Genomic DNA, 17,999 nt, shown 5'->3' on the forward strand with positions numbered 1-17,999 from the left:
TTAAACTATTAACTGTTATACTCTGGTTGCAACATGCTGATCTAAGAGTTTTATAATGTTCGTGAGTTTTATTGTTTTGTCCGATACACTCAAGTTCGTACAGAAAGTAACTGTTTTGAGTTCAACGTATGCACAAAAAGTTCTCAGACGAGTTGGACAATCTCACCCCGCTGAAATCAACATGAATGTATCTACGTGTCACGATGTAGCCCTGACAAACAGCCTGTTAACTCAGGTGGAGCGTCTCCGTCTCTGCTGACCGAGCGTGTAAACACAAACAGATCATCTAAAGGTCTCCACAGCCGACTGCTCTTGTTTTTGTCGGGCAAAGTTCCACAACTGGTCCGACAGGAAGCTGTTTCCCGCTGACACGTCACTCTGGCAGAGCTTCAGTGTTTACGCTGCGTGTTAGCGCTGCAGTTTACTATGACTCAGTCTGCGAGAAAACTCACAGCTTGTGGGAGAAACCTTGTCATCTTGTTAAACTGTTGGATAACCAATCAGAAACTAAATAAATGAATGATTCATGATGGGGTGACGGAGTGAAACCCATTAAGTTTGATGACATTTAAAGGGCTGTGTGTTAATATCACTCCTCAGGCTCTGACTTTACTTTGGAGATACGAGGTCTTCATGCCACAATAACAATATTAATCTTACATTATGACATTTTAAAGGTCATAAATGAAACTCTCAGAGGCTCCTGCAGCTTTTATGTGCTGTTTATTTTGACGTGAGTCACAATTAATAACGAGGTCTGTTCATGTTTTTGCTGTGGAGGAGTCTGAGACACGATATTACAATAAAAAACACCCACAGCAGATGCAGAAACATTGAGCAATCACACCTCCAGTCTGCCACCGCTTTGTTAAATACTAGCGCTGAATGTGCCAAGGATGTTTTCTCAATGGTGAAACACGTGACTGCAGAAACTCGCAGTCGATCAGTGGAATGAGGCGGTAAATGTTTGACGAGGTAACAAAGGTCGACTCGGCAGATGTAGGCCAAGCTATTGTTCCACTTGTGCAGCAGATAATGTGAAACAACAGCAGAAGACGATAAAGATGAAGATAAAGCTGCACGTGTGTCGGTTTGACCATGTGACTGCTGGACTGTTGAACATCGTGTAGACCCGGTCTGTGAAATCAAGGTGTGGGGTTACAGGATCCTGATTTCCAGGTGGTTTCCTCCTGAAGAAAGTGGCTTTCTTGGCCTTGTATTTTGATAACTGGGTTTTCTAATCACGAAACATGCCCATGTGCAGCGCGGCTCGATGAAAAGAGGCATTATTGTTATGTAAAATAATTCAAAAGTCGGAGTTTAAGTGCTGTAAACCAGTTTCCACCTCCGGCGATATACAACTTTGCTTTAACTTATCATTTCTGAAGTAAACACTGATGTCACAGTGTGATGGCTGCAGAGAAATGACACTATAAACCTCGTCTTCACTGTGCTCACTGAGCCGACGGGCTTTATTTATTATCCACAAAAATTAAAGGGGCGTTATGTAGATCTGGAGAGGAAATTCAAACTCTAACATTTACAATATTAATGAGGCGATAACACAAACTCAGACACATGTAGCGTTTTACAGAAGTGAATAAACAGAGGAAAACGGTTTGAAGCTAGAAAGGTGGCAGGGTCCGCCACATATAAACACAGTAAAACAGGATGAAACTGTGTCGTCCTTTAAGGTCAGTTTGTTTATTCAGTTTATTCAGTCATGACAACAAAGAGAGTTTGTTTATTAAGTTTGTTTAGGCAGAAAAAAAATCAGCCAATGAAGATCTTTCTCCTCTAAAAGTAAAACTACATAGTGCCCCTTTAAAGTTGAACTACGGTAATAAAGGAAGCGCATCTGCCAAAACAGGAAGAGGCATTGTTCTCCCCGGTCACAATCCTCAGGTAACGGTGGAACAACTGGAATAACTGTCGCACCTTTACACTTCAAAAGAAGAAGAAACCTGCTGATGACGGAGGAGAAGAAGGTGAAGAGTGAAACGGAGGTAAAACAAGATTCAACAGACGGACATTGACTTGATGGAGACGCTCCAGTGTTGTGACAAAGTCTGTTCCCCAGCTGATATGTGTCTCCTCTTACCGTCGGGTCTTGAGACGCTTCAAAAACCGCGATCAGTAAGTAACAAAACCTAAATACTTGGGCTGACCTCAGGGTTTCAAGGTCAAATTCTTATGGTTGTTTTTTGTTTTTGTTTCGGACAGTAGCCAGGCCGTTAGCGGTAGCCATTTTGCTAACGCTGTCTTTGTGGCGGCCAACAGTGATACCTCGGGTAAAGTTGAAAAGTTGTCTGTTTCCGGACAAACTCTGGAGCCACTGGGCTAACTGAGCCAAGAGCCGAGGACAGCTAGCATTGAGCATGTGGTTAGCCTTTCTGGTGCTACCTTCCAATTCTGGCCATATTCTACAAATTGCACCTTTAAATGTATGATATTCCCATCAGCCCCGGCTGTAGGTGGCGTTTGGTTAGTTTGTTAGCATGATAGATTGCTAAACTCTGGATCCACCTTCACTGAGCTGCCACCTTGGCCTGAAGGCTCAAATAACTCATCAGAACTCAGGTGAAGTTACTTTTATTAAATGGCAGTGTTTTGGTCCCAGCTCTGCTTCTGAGTTTCACTCTTTACTGTCATTTAAAACGGATCCTGTCCTGTTTTTTCCAGAGTTGAACATCCTTGAGGAAAACGTATCACTTCCACTCTGACAGTGTCACTGCAGGTGCTGAAAGAATAAAGAGGAAAAAAGTTGATAAAGGTTTGAAGGTTTGGATCTATAAAATGCTATGAAAGTTTGTGTTCGTCTCAGTTTTTCCTGTTGTGTTTTTGTGCAGCCGTGAACAAACTCGACAGGGCAGTAAAGCACACATGACCCACATCCACACAGCTGGATGACTCACTGTTCATACATGTGACACTGAGAGACTGCAGGCAGAGCTTTTTCTGTCGCTGCAGCTGCCTCCACCAGCTTTATTGCTCACGCTTTAATTAGACGCACTGATGTATGTTTCTATCTGCCTGTCAAACCGGCCTCCGTTGTTTGCTTCACGCTGTTTTCTTCCCTCCGAGCCGTCAATGCAGCCGCTGTGCTGCAGACGATGATGTGTTCCTGCAAATGTCAAATTAAATTTCTAGGACTCCGACGAGGCTGGAACGTCTTTGAATTGAATGTAAATAAAGTCTGAACACAAAGCTCTGACAGCGTGTCATCGCCTTAATGATCCTCGGATATATTGTAGCTAGATGGAGAATTTCAAGGAGGCAAAATTAATTCAAAGAATATTTAATATATAAAAAGCCCTCCTCCAGTGCTAATGCAGAGGATTGTGACCTGTAGTTTCCCCAGTAAACACACTGCCCTCTTCGGCTGCATTCGATCTCACACATCTTATGACAAATTTGTAAAATGGCAATATCAGCTGATAAAATACTTTCATGTGTGAATTTAAAGCCTGATAGATCTCATGACTGTGTGCTATAGAGCATAAAAAGCTAAGCCAAGTGCTTCCGCCTCATTAAAAAAACTAGAATGGTCCTCAGTAGAGCGCAAACCTTCGCGAAAGCAAGATGGAAGTCACCTAAATATGCCTGCGATATGTGAGCAGAGGTTAAAAGATCAGTTTTTGCAGAAGTGGTATATTTACTCCAGAGTGTGTCATCATGTGATCTGTACTGTGAACTGAAAGAGGAATAATAACAGGAAGATATGAAGGTCTGGAAAAGAATAAAATACGTTGTACTGTACAGTATGTGATGATAATCGACTGGAGGATGAAGATCATAATGATACTATAAAGAAATATTTGCCCAAATACTTTGTTAATCATCTGTCTATGTGTAAACCTGTATTCAAAGGAATGTAGCTTATATATTTTTGAGGTGTTTTTAAAGGTTTACGTCTGCTGTTGGAAGCAAAGGGCCACAAACAGGAAGTCAGAAAGTACTGACACTAACATCCTGTTGGTTTGTGTCCTCTCGTGTTTTGTGAAAAAGTATTGAATGACAGCGAACTGATCCTGTTAACCCTCATGTCCTCTCCCGGAGACAGAAACAATCTCTCTCCTCACTCTCTCCTCGAAGAATCTAAAGTCAACAACATTTCTGATTTACCTCAGGAGATTTATCTTCACACTGATAAGTTATTTTCTTAAAAAACGCTCGGCCGCTGACTTGAACGCTTTCTTTATTATTTGTCACGACGTGTTCAGGGTCAGTTTTCTCTCCACAACATCATCTTGTTTATCTCGTCTGGGCTGATTGAATCGACCTTCATTGTGACTCCTGGAGACACTGAATCTGTTTTTCTTTGTGTATCTTTCATTCATTTCTTCACAAACAACACTGGAGCACATTTCTTTTCATTATGACTCTTAACTCTGAGCTGTGGATGCTTTTTAAGAAGTGTTTCAGAACCACTCGTTCCAGAAAGACTAAATTTATATGTAAAACAGTCGGCTTTATGTTGAATTATCCTAAAACACATATCTCAGTCCAGCCTTCAGTAAATTCAAGGCTGTTGTTGAACCATTTGGAGTAGAGACATGTTTTTTTTAAAGGTCACAGTCTGATTTTCTCTGTGAGTTGATCTATAGGAGTTTGAACTCACTGAATTATTGATTTTTAAATGTGAAAATCAGCCTGCAGGTGACCTGTGACTGCCCCTGTGAGCTGGAAAACATAAAGGGTCCACATCATGTAGTCTTACATGATCCAAGTTAAAATCTGATAACAATATCAGTGAAAATTAACACTTTAAACTAGAAAATTGGCCTTTTTGTTTCCTCAAAATACACTTGCATGAGCGTAAAACTCATTATTGCTTCTTATTTCCTTATTTCCTCTTACTTTGCACATGTAAAATGGCCAAAAACAACAGCATAGGTGGAACAACAAAGAGAAAATTGCATAAAATTATAATTATTAAACTATATATTCACTGATTTGAAGTCTCATTGGCTACATGAGTCGTCCATCATCCAGAAGCTGGAGTATAAGTGGCTCAGGAGAAAGGTGGATGGAACAAGGAGCACATCTCCTGTCTGTGAAGTCACTCGTTGGCTGTTGCAGGCCACAGGGCGGGCGTAGAAGCCCCTAACTGGTCCAATGAGGTGTCAATCAATAGGTCAGACTTCAGCAGCCATCTTAGGTAACTCTATTGCACTTTAACCTTTAATTTGTCATTAATAGGGTGAAATGTTAATGTGGAAAGAGCGCATACAAAACAAACCAACACAAGACAGAACATCGCGACCTTCATCATCATCTGGAAGTCCAAAAACAACACGCAGCGTGGAGATCTTGGTGTCCAGATAAAGGCAAAGGTCCAACAAACAAAGCTAGCCACTGCATTTAGTCAAGCAAACATGCTAACTCTGCTGATCATCAAGGGGTAGGGTTAGGGTTTTTGTTTCCACTGTGTTTGAGCTGCTGTTACTCGGTGTCAGCAACACTGAGAGTAAGGTCAAGCTTTCAGGAATGATCAAGCGTTTGTAGTCACAGGAGTTCAACAACAGTAACCATTTTATTTTGAGTATGTCGGGGCCATCCAAAGGGGTTAATGGTGTTTTGCTAACACATAGTGCAGTAATTTGACAGATTAAATCATGAAAAAGCACTTGGGATAGCAGTTTGTTGCCATTGCTGCATGGATTACTGTGTTTCAGACTAAATATATGACTGAGGTGGATATACTGGACATTTGGGAATAAGACAGGACAACTTTTCTTGGAGTTTGATGCACTAATGAAAAAACCCGGACGCTCCATCGTTGAGGTGCCAGACATCCGTACAGGCCGGGTTTGAACCGGATCACAAGAATAGAAAGGCTTCTTTCTGTTTCATGGCGTCAAAATGAAGCAAAAAATGTTTGAGATAAAAGCACAATGTTTCCACTCAGTGATAAAAGGAGTAAAACAAGCATTTTAATTTAGCTTCTTGCTCACATGAATTGAGTTTTTTATGCGTTTAAACTCCAGTGCAGTTCAACACATGGAGCTGCAGTCAGACTCCTCCCATAAAGACATCATCATCAATATTTTCTGGTTTAACTAAAGATCTGAAACGTGTCCTGAGAGACCGTGTGATGATCTGGACTACATGGAAAACATCAGAAAAGCTGTGAGGATATTTTTTAATCCTGAAGAAAGAAAAACATCTGCTGAACGAGCTTCAGGCTGTTTCAATGATACTTATATTTAAAAAATACACGTTTGCCATTCAGAACACAGAAGACAGTTGGCAGCAAGATCAGGACAATATCTGTGACAGGAAATGGAAAAAATACAAACAGGAAGTCATGACAGGGAGGAGAGGAACAAGAGAAATGTCCAAAAACACCTGGAAGGTCCTTGACAAGACACAGAAGAAGTGCTCGTCTCTCAATGCTTCATGTCGCTGTGATTCTGATTCTGATTCTGCTGTCCTCACACCGACAGTCTCTCCAGAACCAGGACCATCTCATCCTGATACAGAGAACAACATAAAAGTCCAGAACAGGCTCGATGATCTCTCTACTGGCCCATCGGCTCCGGAGCAGCCAGAGAGTCCATGAAGTTGTTGAAGTGGTCCGGGTGGACGCGCCTGTACTCGTTGATTTTCCTCTTGATCTGTTTGGGTGTGTCCTGGTAATAGTTCTTCTCGTCTCGGGCCATCGCCTGCAGAGACAATAAAGAACAGGACGGTCAGTTCGGTCAAAGTTCTGCTTGGTTTAGGACCATTACTGCAAACAGAACCATTTCTTAAAAGTTGTTTACTTGCTGCAAGTTGACGTAACACGTACATTTTTGTAATTTTGTTAAAAGTCGTACATTATGAGTTCAAACAAAATGAATGTAAAACAAAGCTCGCAGCCCAGCAAGGTTTAAGGTCATAATGTGCCAGAAAACTTTTGATCAGCCTGTCAATAATTGTCTTGATTAAGTTTTTTGACGTATAAATTGTTTGAAAATGTTGAAAAATGCCTAAGATGTCGTCCTCAAATGTCTTGTTTTGTCCACAACTCTAACATTCAGTTTACTGTCGTGGAAGATGAAAGAAACCAGAAGATATTTATACTAAAGGAACTGGAATCAGAGAATTTTAACTCGTTTTTCTTAAACCGATAAATTGATCAAATTAGCTGTGAATTTCAGTTAACAGTGGACAACTAATCGATTATTCTTTGTAGCTCGAGAAATGTTGTTTACCAGACACAAAAAGGTTTATTATCTATTCTGAGGACATTTCAGGACGAATCACTTCATCTCACGATGTAGAGTAGTTCGGCACCATGTTCAGGTCAAAGGCATCACGGATTCCTTGCTGTTCAGGGATCAATCGACTGATAGTGACTGCACTGGTCTTATCAGCTGTCTAGGGAGGGAACTCAGTACAGTATTGTCGGTGGGTGATAAGTAATGTCGTAGGCCACCTCCTCTGTTCAAAGATGGTCGTTCCAGTTTGACATAGATGGATTCTTTGACTCCTCTTTCAAACCATCTGTCTTCTTAGTCTTAGTCTATAATGTTCAGCGCATTAGCTTTAGGCCACGCTGGTCAAATGCGCCGAGTATATCTTTTTTTTCTTATTTTATTGATGCTTACTTTTTTTTTTACTTTACTTTCACTAACATTAGGTTGGATAGTTTTAGCGTTTGTGACATAACTTTCTTACAAGCTTCCGAAGCATTACTGACATGTTAAGACCCTTTTAAACCCGCCATGGGGATGATGGTCGTTGTTGAAAGGAGACAGTGCTCTTGGCTGGATGAGATCAGTGGGTCAGAGCTACAAACACACAAATGACATAACCGGGCTTACTTGTTGTGGCTTAAAAGACACATCTTACATTTGAAGTCATCTGACAGGGAGCACAGGTAAAGCTTGAGAAAGTTTTTGTCACGTGAGTGATGCGTCGATCACGACACACTACAATACATTTCCAGAGGGCTGTTATGTGATTATTTTCTGCAGGTGACTGACTCAGCTTTTCAGAATTTAAAATCGAGGATGAAATATTTTCTATTGAAATATATTTCATTGCACACAGTATCCTCTGTTATTGACTGGCTCAGACTTGGCAGAGCTCCCAGTGATGATGACTCAGTCCCATTCAAAGCAACTGTTGCAAATCCATTTGAATGAGGCACTTTGCTGATAAAAGCTCAAGTAATTTAAACTTCTGCGACTCGCCACTCTGAGGGATGAAAACTTAAATACACTAAGCAGCGGCGTGTCCCTTCAATCTGAAGACATGAGTAACAGGAGCTGTGAGAAGCAACAACAAGATGGAGCCGAGACCTTATTTGTCCTTTTTCAAACGGAGGAAGGACGCCGTTATCATCGGCTGCACACACAATAAAAATATTCAACTGACAAAATTAAGTTTCCTCCACAGACACTGAGCACGTCCACGATGCTACAAAGAAAATGTCTGAGTCCTTGGCAGACAGCCCTCGTACATCAGACACCAGGGTGTCCTTGAAGGCACCATCAGGGAAACTTTTCTCATCAAACTTTGACGCCTCGAGTAAAAAGTGCCTCCAGGAGGTCAGATCAAGTTTCAAACTAACATCACCCAGGTAATGACTGCTCTACATCCACAGCTGATGGTACGCCATTTATCCTACTTCTGCTACATAACGTTTTCCCATGTATGTCGTGTAAGCTTGACTCAAATCAATCATTTACTCACCTGTATGCTTCAGGAGAGTGCATTTTAAATCATTTAACAGCACCTAAAAACTCTTTGCAGGTGGAACATGGCTGCCTTCTGTGGAGGAGTGAAGAGTTGGCAGGATTTGAACTTCTCTCCGGGGGGGGGCACAACTTCTCACACTGAATCCTGATTTAAGCTTCTGCGTTGAATCTCTGCGTGGATGCATTCGCTACGTCGCAGCCTTCGCCGTAGCCTGACGTGCACCTCCCAGAAATCTAACCGCACATTCGCATTTTCTGGCTTTTCCTCCGGTGCTTAGCGGCAGCGCTAATACCGGGGATTGTGACCCGTAGTTTCCCCAGTAAACACACTGCCCTCTTCGGCTGTTGCAGTCCTTCCTGAGCTGCCAGCTGCAGCTTTTCTTGAGTTATAGTATTCCTCTGAAGCCACTTGTCGCTGTCGGAGAGTCTCTGGGCGAGAGAGAGTGGGCTGAATGTCCAACGGGCAGGCTGCCCCTCCACAAGCAGTCTGATGGCAAACGCTGCCAAAACCGAGTCACCCAAGCACGGTGTGTACGGAGAGGCGGCCCTCCCTGCGGACACAGCCTGTCCACTCTCTAGCCCAGAGACACAGCTGAGAGCTGAGTAAGTCCGTGTGTTTAAAGGTGAAAGTACAGCCGGCGATCCGCTCATCCGCCAGCGCACATATATAAATGTGCCGTAAGGCGTAGGTCACTTGCTTATATTGTGGCGTCAGCTCTGCGTCGAGCCTACGTTCTGATGAAGAATATGCCTCCAGAAAATCAAAGAGCACACTTCAGAGAGTAGATTAACCATTTTCAATACAGCTGTCACCAGTCTGGCACCAAACAAAGATTTCGATGACGTAATGACTTCTTTTAGGTCCCTTGCACAAAATCAGGAAGTAAAACGTGAAGCGAGGAAACTGTTTTGCCTTCCATTTCCTAATTGGACTGAAAATGTCTCCTCTTTGTGTTCAGTATCTAGTAGTTCTTCTTATAAATCTCCGGTTTCCCTTGTTTCCAGTCTTTGCACTAAGCTCCAAGGACATGCGTCTTATCGATCTTCTCATCTAATTCTCAGCCGATCGAATTATTTACCAGCGACTGAAACCCTTCTCTGCAGGAAGGAAGGTGTGTGTAGGAGTGAAACCTTGGCAGGATCTGAACTCCTCTTCCTCTCACTTTTAGACTGAACTACTGAGAAACACCATGAATGTCTTTGAGGAGTCTTTTCAGGCTCCAGCTCGTGGCTCTCACCTTGTAGTTGTCTTTGTGCTCTCGGACCATGTACTGAACGTACTCGATCAGGTCGGCAGATAACGTCTTGGTGTCTTTCTCTGGACGGTTGGCCTCCTCCTCCAGCTCTGTTCAAAAAACACACACAAACACACTTATCAGGATGTGAAACACAGCTGGGAGGCAGAAAAGATTTATTATGCCCTTTATCTTCCTACATGAGAATACAAGAGCATACAAATGAAAGTAAATGAAAGAAAATGTGCAGTTTATGAAACATGAAATACTCAACTCAGTGTTAAAACTACCGGTGGCGTAAGCGGAGGAATAAGAGTCTTTCAGCGCTGAAGGCCGAATGCACTGATCTTCTATCAAACTGTGCACAGTAACCAAAACATGCTGTTAAAGTGAAGAAGCTCAAATTGCCCTTATAAGGCTGCTGAATCAAGTGAAAAGATCCTTGAGAGTGAAAAGACGACGAACGAGTGAGCGTGAAGGAAGATGAACTGTAATGTAACGTCACACAGAGCTTTCACATAGACTTCAACTGTGGAGCAAGTATATTACGGACACGTGTTCAGTAGGAAGGAAGCTCGAGGCTGCAGAGTGTTGAGAGACGGACGAACAAACAAACTGGTGGCTTTGATATTTTCACAGAATTTGTTGACAATAACAAAAATGTAGAATAAAGCCAACCTCGCCTTTCAAGTGTGACAAAAACAACAAACGCCAGCCTCATTTCATTCAAAAGAAAGGCTGCTGTGCTGTCGCAGTGAGCGCATCAGAGGCAAAAACACACGCTCGTTAACCAAGAGAGCAGCTAACGACATCCTCCTCCGACAGAAGAGCTGCGGCCAATAATTTCAGACGTGAATGTGCACATTTTCTGACACGTTTTACTTCATAAAGTGAATAATGGGTCCATCCTTCTGTTTTTACCTGATGATAAAAGGACTGTTGACGTTTTAACTTTCCAGATTTCAAATCGTCTCTCTTCAGGGTTCCCGCTCTTTTCTAAAGATCTTTTTCAGTGACGATCTAACTGGTGCGACAGACAGGGACTAATATGTTTCTTAATTAATCAATTATATATCTCCAATGCCTTTATCTCTTGTAAATGACAGTGTATTATCCACAGCTGCCTGGACATCAATAACTGAACAGCATGAACACCAGTAACCGAGGACTGCTGGAAGTTTTGCTTTCATCAAGAGCAACAGTAAAGATACAAAAGAAAAAATAAATAAAAAAATAAATAATAATAAAATCTACATTTTTATAAAACTACACAGCATACTACTAATACCAAACTGTACTGTGTAGTTTTCGGGAGTTTAAATAATGTTACAGGACAACACAAGGTTTTCCAGGACATTCTGCTTTTTCTCTAATTCTCAATGACTGGAAAACTGGTCAACTGTTTTCCAGGTTTTCCAGGACACGTGGGAACTCTACTCTTTGATCACCTGAAGCAGCCACAAGCTGTTTCACGCCTGTTGGCTGTTTTAACTTACTGTTCGTTTAAGTCCACAGAGTCATTTTACAATTTCCTTTACAGCACTTAAAGTACGAGCCGAGCTAAGTAGGAATCCATTTATGCTTTTCAGATTGGTGAAAGTACACGACTACGGCTTTTTGTGCATATTTGAATACATGTTTAACTTATTTTAGTGGGTTTTTTTTGCGTTTTTATAAGGAAATCAATATCGTCTACGAACTAAGGCATGGTGAATATGTGGAACATTTTGTGTTTCTCCCTTCGACAGTTAAACTCTCTGAGGCGTCACTAATAAGTGCATGTAGTCACAGGAACACCAAAGCTTCCAGAGCAGTCTACTGTGCAGGAAAGTGAGAATACTCTCTGCTGTGCTACTTGATCGTATGACCGGGCACTTTTCAAGCAGGCCTCTGTAGGCAGAAACAAAATAGCAAAAGCCGGAGAAAGAAACAAATTTCAACGTGACTTTACATGATGAGGTTAAAAGAAATGACTTACGGTTGAGGATGTAGGGCTTGGTCACTAATCCGGCCGGAGCTTTAGTCTCTCTGTCGTCACCGAAGAGCTACAAGACGAACAAACACATGAAGAAGAAGAACAATGGAGGTCATGACACAGTGTGTTTGGGTTCAGGACGATTAACATGTCGCATCTTCTTCTTTTATGTGTTATCAATCCCCTGAGTGATGTCACTTCAATATAACAGATTTTAAGCGTCTGAGCTGCTGAACCCGGAGGAGGCAAAAATGAATCATTCATGATTCGCTCGCTGACACAAGTTAACGAAAATTAAAGTCTGTCTCAGGCGGCTGGAAAACAAGATGCAACTCATTAATCTGTAACAGCTGCAGACCGGAAACAACAAAATCATATTTAAAAGCATCAAAAGAGTCAGAAACTTCAAATCACAGTTTTACACATTTAATGACTCTTAAACTGAAGTTTGTTTTCAGGAGTTTTCTTCTGGTTTCATTGTTGAAGCATCATAATCAACGCTCTGTTGCCCCCTGCTGGCACAAACGAAGACTACAGGACATTAATACAGATGTTTTCAAATCTGGACCAGTCGTGTTTCATCATCTCTGAGAAACACCAACACAATTATTTGAACTATTGTTCCAATCAAGTGTATTGATCAGAGAAATGATCCTGCTAGCATCTGGCACAGAACATACATCTGGAATGATCCAGTTAAACACGATTAACTTGAGATATGACACCACTGATTAACCGTAAAGGGCCAAGAGCGATAACTATAACAATAACGACACATAGATTGTTTTCAAAATCTCTCTAACTCAAGTGTGTGGTGGAGTTTACACCGCAACTATGACAACAACGACAGCGGGCAGCGATGTCGGTGGGATCACTTTCAGAACGACCTGATGAAAAATGGAAACGCTGCTACTGGACGTCACCGGAGAACTTTTAATGTTGGTTTCTAACTGTAGCCGACCTCTTTCCTGTAGGCTAACTGATGACACGTTTTATACAGTTTACTTTAATAACTCAGTTCTTGCTTATTAAGTAACTTATTAAACGCTTCCATTACATTTATCAGGCTTCAGATTACTCATAAAACATCAGTTTACCTGAGACATACTGGCAGGAGGTCTTTGGTACTGATGAGGTCCTTGAAGTTTCTTTTGATGATCTTTAAAACGATCGTGAAGATAATTGATGTCAAAAGTGTGACAACTGCTGTAACAGAGTGTTGGATTCACTGAACTCCTGTCATCTTTGAAGAATGGCAATAGCAGCTCATCAGTATCAATTTTCCTGAGCTGCCGACACAGTTGGAGTGCTCGACACTTGCTCGACGCTGCTGTTTACAGAACATTATCGCTCATCAGTGTGGACGCTGACATCGTTATATTTGTAATCATTCTTACTTTTGACTGAACAACATTTTCCCTCTGGATTAATTAAGCTCCATCTCGTCTCGTCTAACATCCAGTGTTTCTCATGTATGTTAATTATTTAGCAGCTGAACGTGATAAAAATCCTTTTATCCGCTGCAGCGTCAGATCAAAGTGAGCGTCTGCTCAAAGTTTTCACCATGACAGAAGAAAGAAATGCAAAACTGGGACATTTGTAAAACAAGAAGATGTGACAGTGTCCAGTTAATATAAAGATGTGTTCACAGTACAGCTGAGCAATTCATCCAAAATATACAGAAACCTCCTTTATGAGTCTCTGACTGACCTGATTTCAGTCATGTCGATGTGTTTGATAAATGAATTCCTTCACACTGGCTGCCTACACAGTAAATGGGGTCAGCATTGTTCAGATGAGCAACTCTAAAGGATGTAATTAAGGCTGCAGATGAGAAAGAAGCAGCAGGTCGGTCACGTAGTCACACTTCAGTTTTAGTCAAAAGGACGCAGAAAGTAAATACTGTGAAACAAATCAGTCAGGTGATGAAGTAGAGACTCTCTGCCGAAGCAGTGAAGGTGGTTTAAGACACAGCATCTGTTACCATAATAAAGACGTGACGGTAAAATATCGTCACTTCACTAAAACATCCTGCAAGTGAGAATGAGACAACACAAGCTGTGAAAATGTTATTTAAACCTGATTATAATACAAATACTAAAGAAAGGTAAATCACAGTCTATTTTGAGGGAAGTCACATTTTTGATTTTAATCAGATATCTGTCGAAATGAGCTTTCAATCTAAATAACCGAAACCAAAAGCAGGATTGCCGATTCTCCAAAGTTCTTTGTTTTCTCTCGATCCCGCCGACGACACAGCTAGCTTAGCACGAGCCTGAGTTGACGGGTACCGGAGGAAACTCTGACAGCGCCAAAGATGGTGGGTTTATTTTCATTCTCAGCGATCCTTTATGAATTTGTTTGGGAAGAGGGTTTACTCAGGACAGATTTGTGTGAAACCGAGCTTTGTAACAAACTGAATTCCTGTTTCTTGTTGTTTGTTGTTTAATCACTGGAGGATGGTATTTGTATGTGAAACTCTGAAATCTTTAACCTAATCCCAACAATGTGTTGATCTTTACAAATACAATAGTCTAACGATGGCACAGCTGTCAGTGTGTGACAGCTCTCGTCTATTTAACTATGATTTATCTGCTCTAGCAAAGAAACACCAGATGTTTTATTACCTTCTGAATATGATAAGTACATAATACTCAGTCACAAACTATGACTTTGTGTTCATTGTACAAAAGAGTAAGAGCTCCAGGTGTATTTAATAAAGTATTGTTTTGTTAATAGTTACAAAGGCAGTGTTGCATAAAGCACCCAAAACTCATACTTGAGTAAAAGATAGTGTTAAAATATTACTTTGGTAAAAATGAAAAGTCATCCAATACAAAAAGTACCTGGGCAAAAGTCGTAGCGTATCTGATATTAACTGTATGTAAGTCTCAAAAGTAATTTTCTGGCCATAAATGTATCAAAAGTAGAAGTAAAGTGCTGATAAAATAAAATAAATAAATGAAAAAGTGTGCTGGTTGGTTCTGATACAGCCTGCAATCTGCAGAGTAACTAGTAACTTAAGTCATCAGATAAATGTAGTGGAGTAAAAGTATAATATTTGCCTCTAAAAATTTACTCAAGTTGAAGTATAACGTTGCAGAAAATGGACATACTCAAGTAAAGTACAAGAACCTCAGAATTGTACTCAAGTACAGCTCTTGAGTAAATGTACTTAGTTACATTACATCTCTGTACCAAGGTAAATGTGAGAGTTAACAGTGGAGGTGTTCAGAGGACGTGTGCTCTGAAGAAACATAATAAAAGTACTGGGAACTTGGATCAGAACCGCAGCAGTCACTCACTCTGCTCTTCTTTATCGGCAGCGTTCGGTTCGGATCGAAAGCCAGACCCATCTCCCCCAGGTTCCTGGCCATGGACTTATGGTTTTCCCACGCATTTCGGATCTGTTTACTGAGAGAGAGGACACACGATGTTGTCAGCAGAACAACAAAAGCGCTTTTATTTTCCAGTGACTGTTTTTATAACCGGGTCAAAGAAAGCATCCATCATCGTCTGTTCTTCCTCGTGAAACTATTGAAATAACTTAATAACTAGATACTTTGACTGTTGTTAGAAATACTATATATATATATATATATATATATATATATATATATATATAAAGCTTACACACTGATGGTAAGACAGTTGTAAGGCCATAACTAAACAAAAACCAAACCATATCACTGGTGCACAAATATCTATTGAATAACAGCTACAAAAAGCATTTATCAGCCTATATTCTGCACACAAACCAGTTATAGTCTCCCTTAAATCTCTGAATTTAATGCCCATGATTAATATTTAAAGATTAATCATTAATGTGAGAGCAGAATGAGAAGTTAAAGCAACATCCAGGGCTTCATGTTGTTGATTTACAGGTTAAATTCAGCAGCTTTCCTCTTTAAACCAGCTGTCTCCACCCGCTACCCAAATTTAACGTATGACTTTTACTTGTAATGGAGTATTTTCACCCTGGTGTACTTCTACTGTTACTATAGTCAAGTATCCGAATACTTCTTCCACCACTAGTACTTTAAATGAACTAAACAGCAGTCGGATAGTGACTCCCTCTCACATGGTGTCAACATGCCCCACAGCTAGCTAACATTAGCTCACATGCTAACACTTACTTCTCTATCCTCGGGTTGGCTTTCTTAATGAACTGCTTCTTCAGCTTCTTCCGGTCCAGGTTGTAGTCGAACTTCTTGCTCTTCCCGGACCTCTTGGCTTTCGGCATGTTTGTGTTTTTTCTTGTGTTTTTACAGGACAGCGGAGGTTTGTTGGTGCGGAGCAGGAAAACGCAACAACGTGCAGGGGAACGAACCGGAAGTACGCGTTTGTTTTAGTTCCGGTCATGTGACCGGAGACCACGCCCAGTTTTCAGCGCTGACCTTTCAGTTATCGTTTTTTTATTATTATTTTTTTTATTTTTTTTAAAGAAAATAATAATAATCTGACGGTGAAATAATAGATAATAATGACAGAAAAAGAAAACAAATTAAATATATTTTTAAACTATTGAATAAATGAATGCACATTTATTTCATGTGAAAACAAAACAAAACAAAACACAAAGTTAAATTAGTGCAACAAATAAGCATAATAAATTAAAAGTATGTTACAAATTATATTCCATTAATGAGCACTGACATGCCTGAAAAGGAGTAGGAAGAAGTATACACTTATTTAATCCTGCCCCTTCTCCACAACTCGGTACTTAATCATAATTCATTTACTTCCATATCTGGACCTGTGAATTCAATATACTGTATGTACAATTAATATATAAATATATTTACATGTGCTGAACACACGTACATATATATACATACACACGTACACCCGGGCGAGGCAGATGACCGCCCACCACTGAGTCTGGTTCTGCTCAGGTTTCTTCCTGTTAAAAGGCAGTTTTTCCTCGCCACTGATGCCATGTGCTCGCTCATGGGGGGAAAGTTGTAAATAAATTAATCAAGAAGTATGGATGAAGGATGAAAACTTTTCTGTTTGCCACTGCCTTTTCTTGAGTTCAGCCCTGTGGGAGCCCCAGCAGCTCAGTTGGCAGAGCGTGTTCCCCATGTACAGAGGCTGTGTCCTCGCCTCAGTGGTCCGGGGTTCAGATCTGACCCGTGGACCTTTGCTGCTTGTAAACTTGCCTTTACTTGAATGGCTTGCAGTCAGTGTCACCTTCTGGCCAGAGGTTCTGACGGCCCAGCCATGAAGGAGAGTTCAGAATGTGAACATCACGCCAAAAAACTTTTCAAACTGCTGAGTCAAGGTCAATAATGAACCGTCAGGCTCAACTGGACTGTACTGAACTGTTTGAGTCTCATGTTGATGATCAGAAAGTCCATTATATATTATTAACAAGCTGTTATACAAGTAATGAAACGTCCATTATCATTAATGGTTCATCAAGCATGTCCTAACAACTGGAAACATATAACATTATTAGTAACAGCATGTTCTGACTAACACCAGAGATAAGATGCAAAATAAGATAAGATGCTGAAATGTTGGTGCTTGAATGCTCGAGCTGAACAGTGATGAAGCTTTGACTCCCTGTGATCAGATGAGGAGGTGCTGAGTCAAGAGGTGGAAACACTTGCAGCTGCTGCTTCTGTCCTCTAGATGTCAGTCTGGGTCAAACGTATATCTAACAAGCTGCAGACTCATGTTGTTCACCTCAGTTTAGATTTTATTCAGACAGACAGAATAAAATAAACACCAGAGCCCTTATCTATCAAACTGCTAAAACTGGAATTAAATGAAAGATAGTTACTTTTACTCATCTTATTTCAGGTTTTAGAGACCTCTGGAGGTCTTTCGAGGCCCATTTCAGCCCTTCTTTATTTTTTACTTTGAGGACATTTTCTCCACTTTTGATACTAAATTCCACTTATTATTTTATTTATGATATTTGGCTTGCTGTGCCTCATCTACAGGCAAAATCATCTACAATCAATTCAGTTTTTGTTTCAATTTTAGCCAGCGTCTTCTTATTTCATCCCTATTTGTCTACTATACTAATACATAGATTGATATTATTTTTGCCTGCTGATTACTGGTGGAAAAAAGACTTCACGTAAATAT

The 17,999-nt window shown here is 40.8% G+C and overlaps 1 protein-coding gene across 1 annotated transcript; it reads right to left on the bottom strand.

Annotated features, from left to right (window-relative positions):
• Nucleotides 1–6,131: 6,131 nt before the first annotated feature.
• On the bottom strand, nucleotides 6,132–16,234 carry nop16 (NOP16 nucleolar protein homolog (yeast)). The gene is made up of 5 exons (XM_073479162.1): nucleotides 16,037–16,234; nucleotides 15,206–15,314; nucleotides 11,904–11,970; nucleotides 9,929–10,035; nucleotides 6,132–6,668 (listed from the first exon to the last, which is right to left on the bottom strand). Exons 1-5 carry the CDS (start codon nucleotides 16,141–16,143, stop codon nucleotides 6,525–6,527), a joined length of 534 nt encoding a protein of 177 aa, XP_073335263.1. The 5' UTR covers nucleotides 16,144–16,234; the 3' UTR covers nucleotides 6,132–6,524.
• Between the last annotated feature and the right edge of the window lie 1,765 nt (nucleotides 16,235–17,999).

This window comes from Pagrus major, chromosome 13 (assembly GCF_040436345.1).
Source record: "Pagrus major chromosome 13, Pma_NU_1.0".
NCBI classification, from domain to species: Eukaryota; Metazoa; Chordata; class Actinopteri; order Spariformes; family Sparidae; genus Pagrus; species Pagrus major.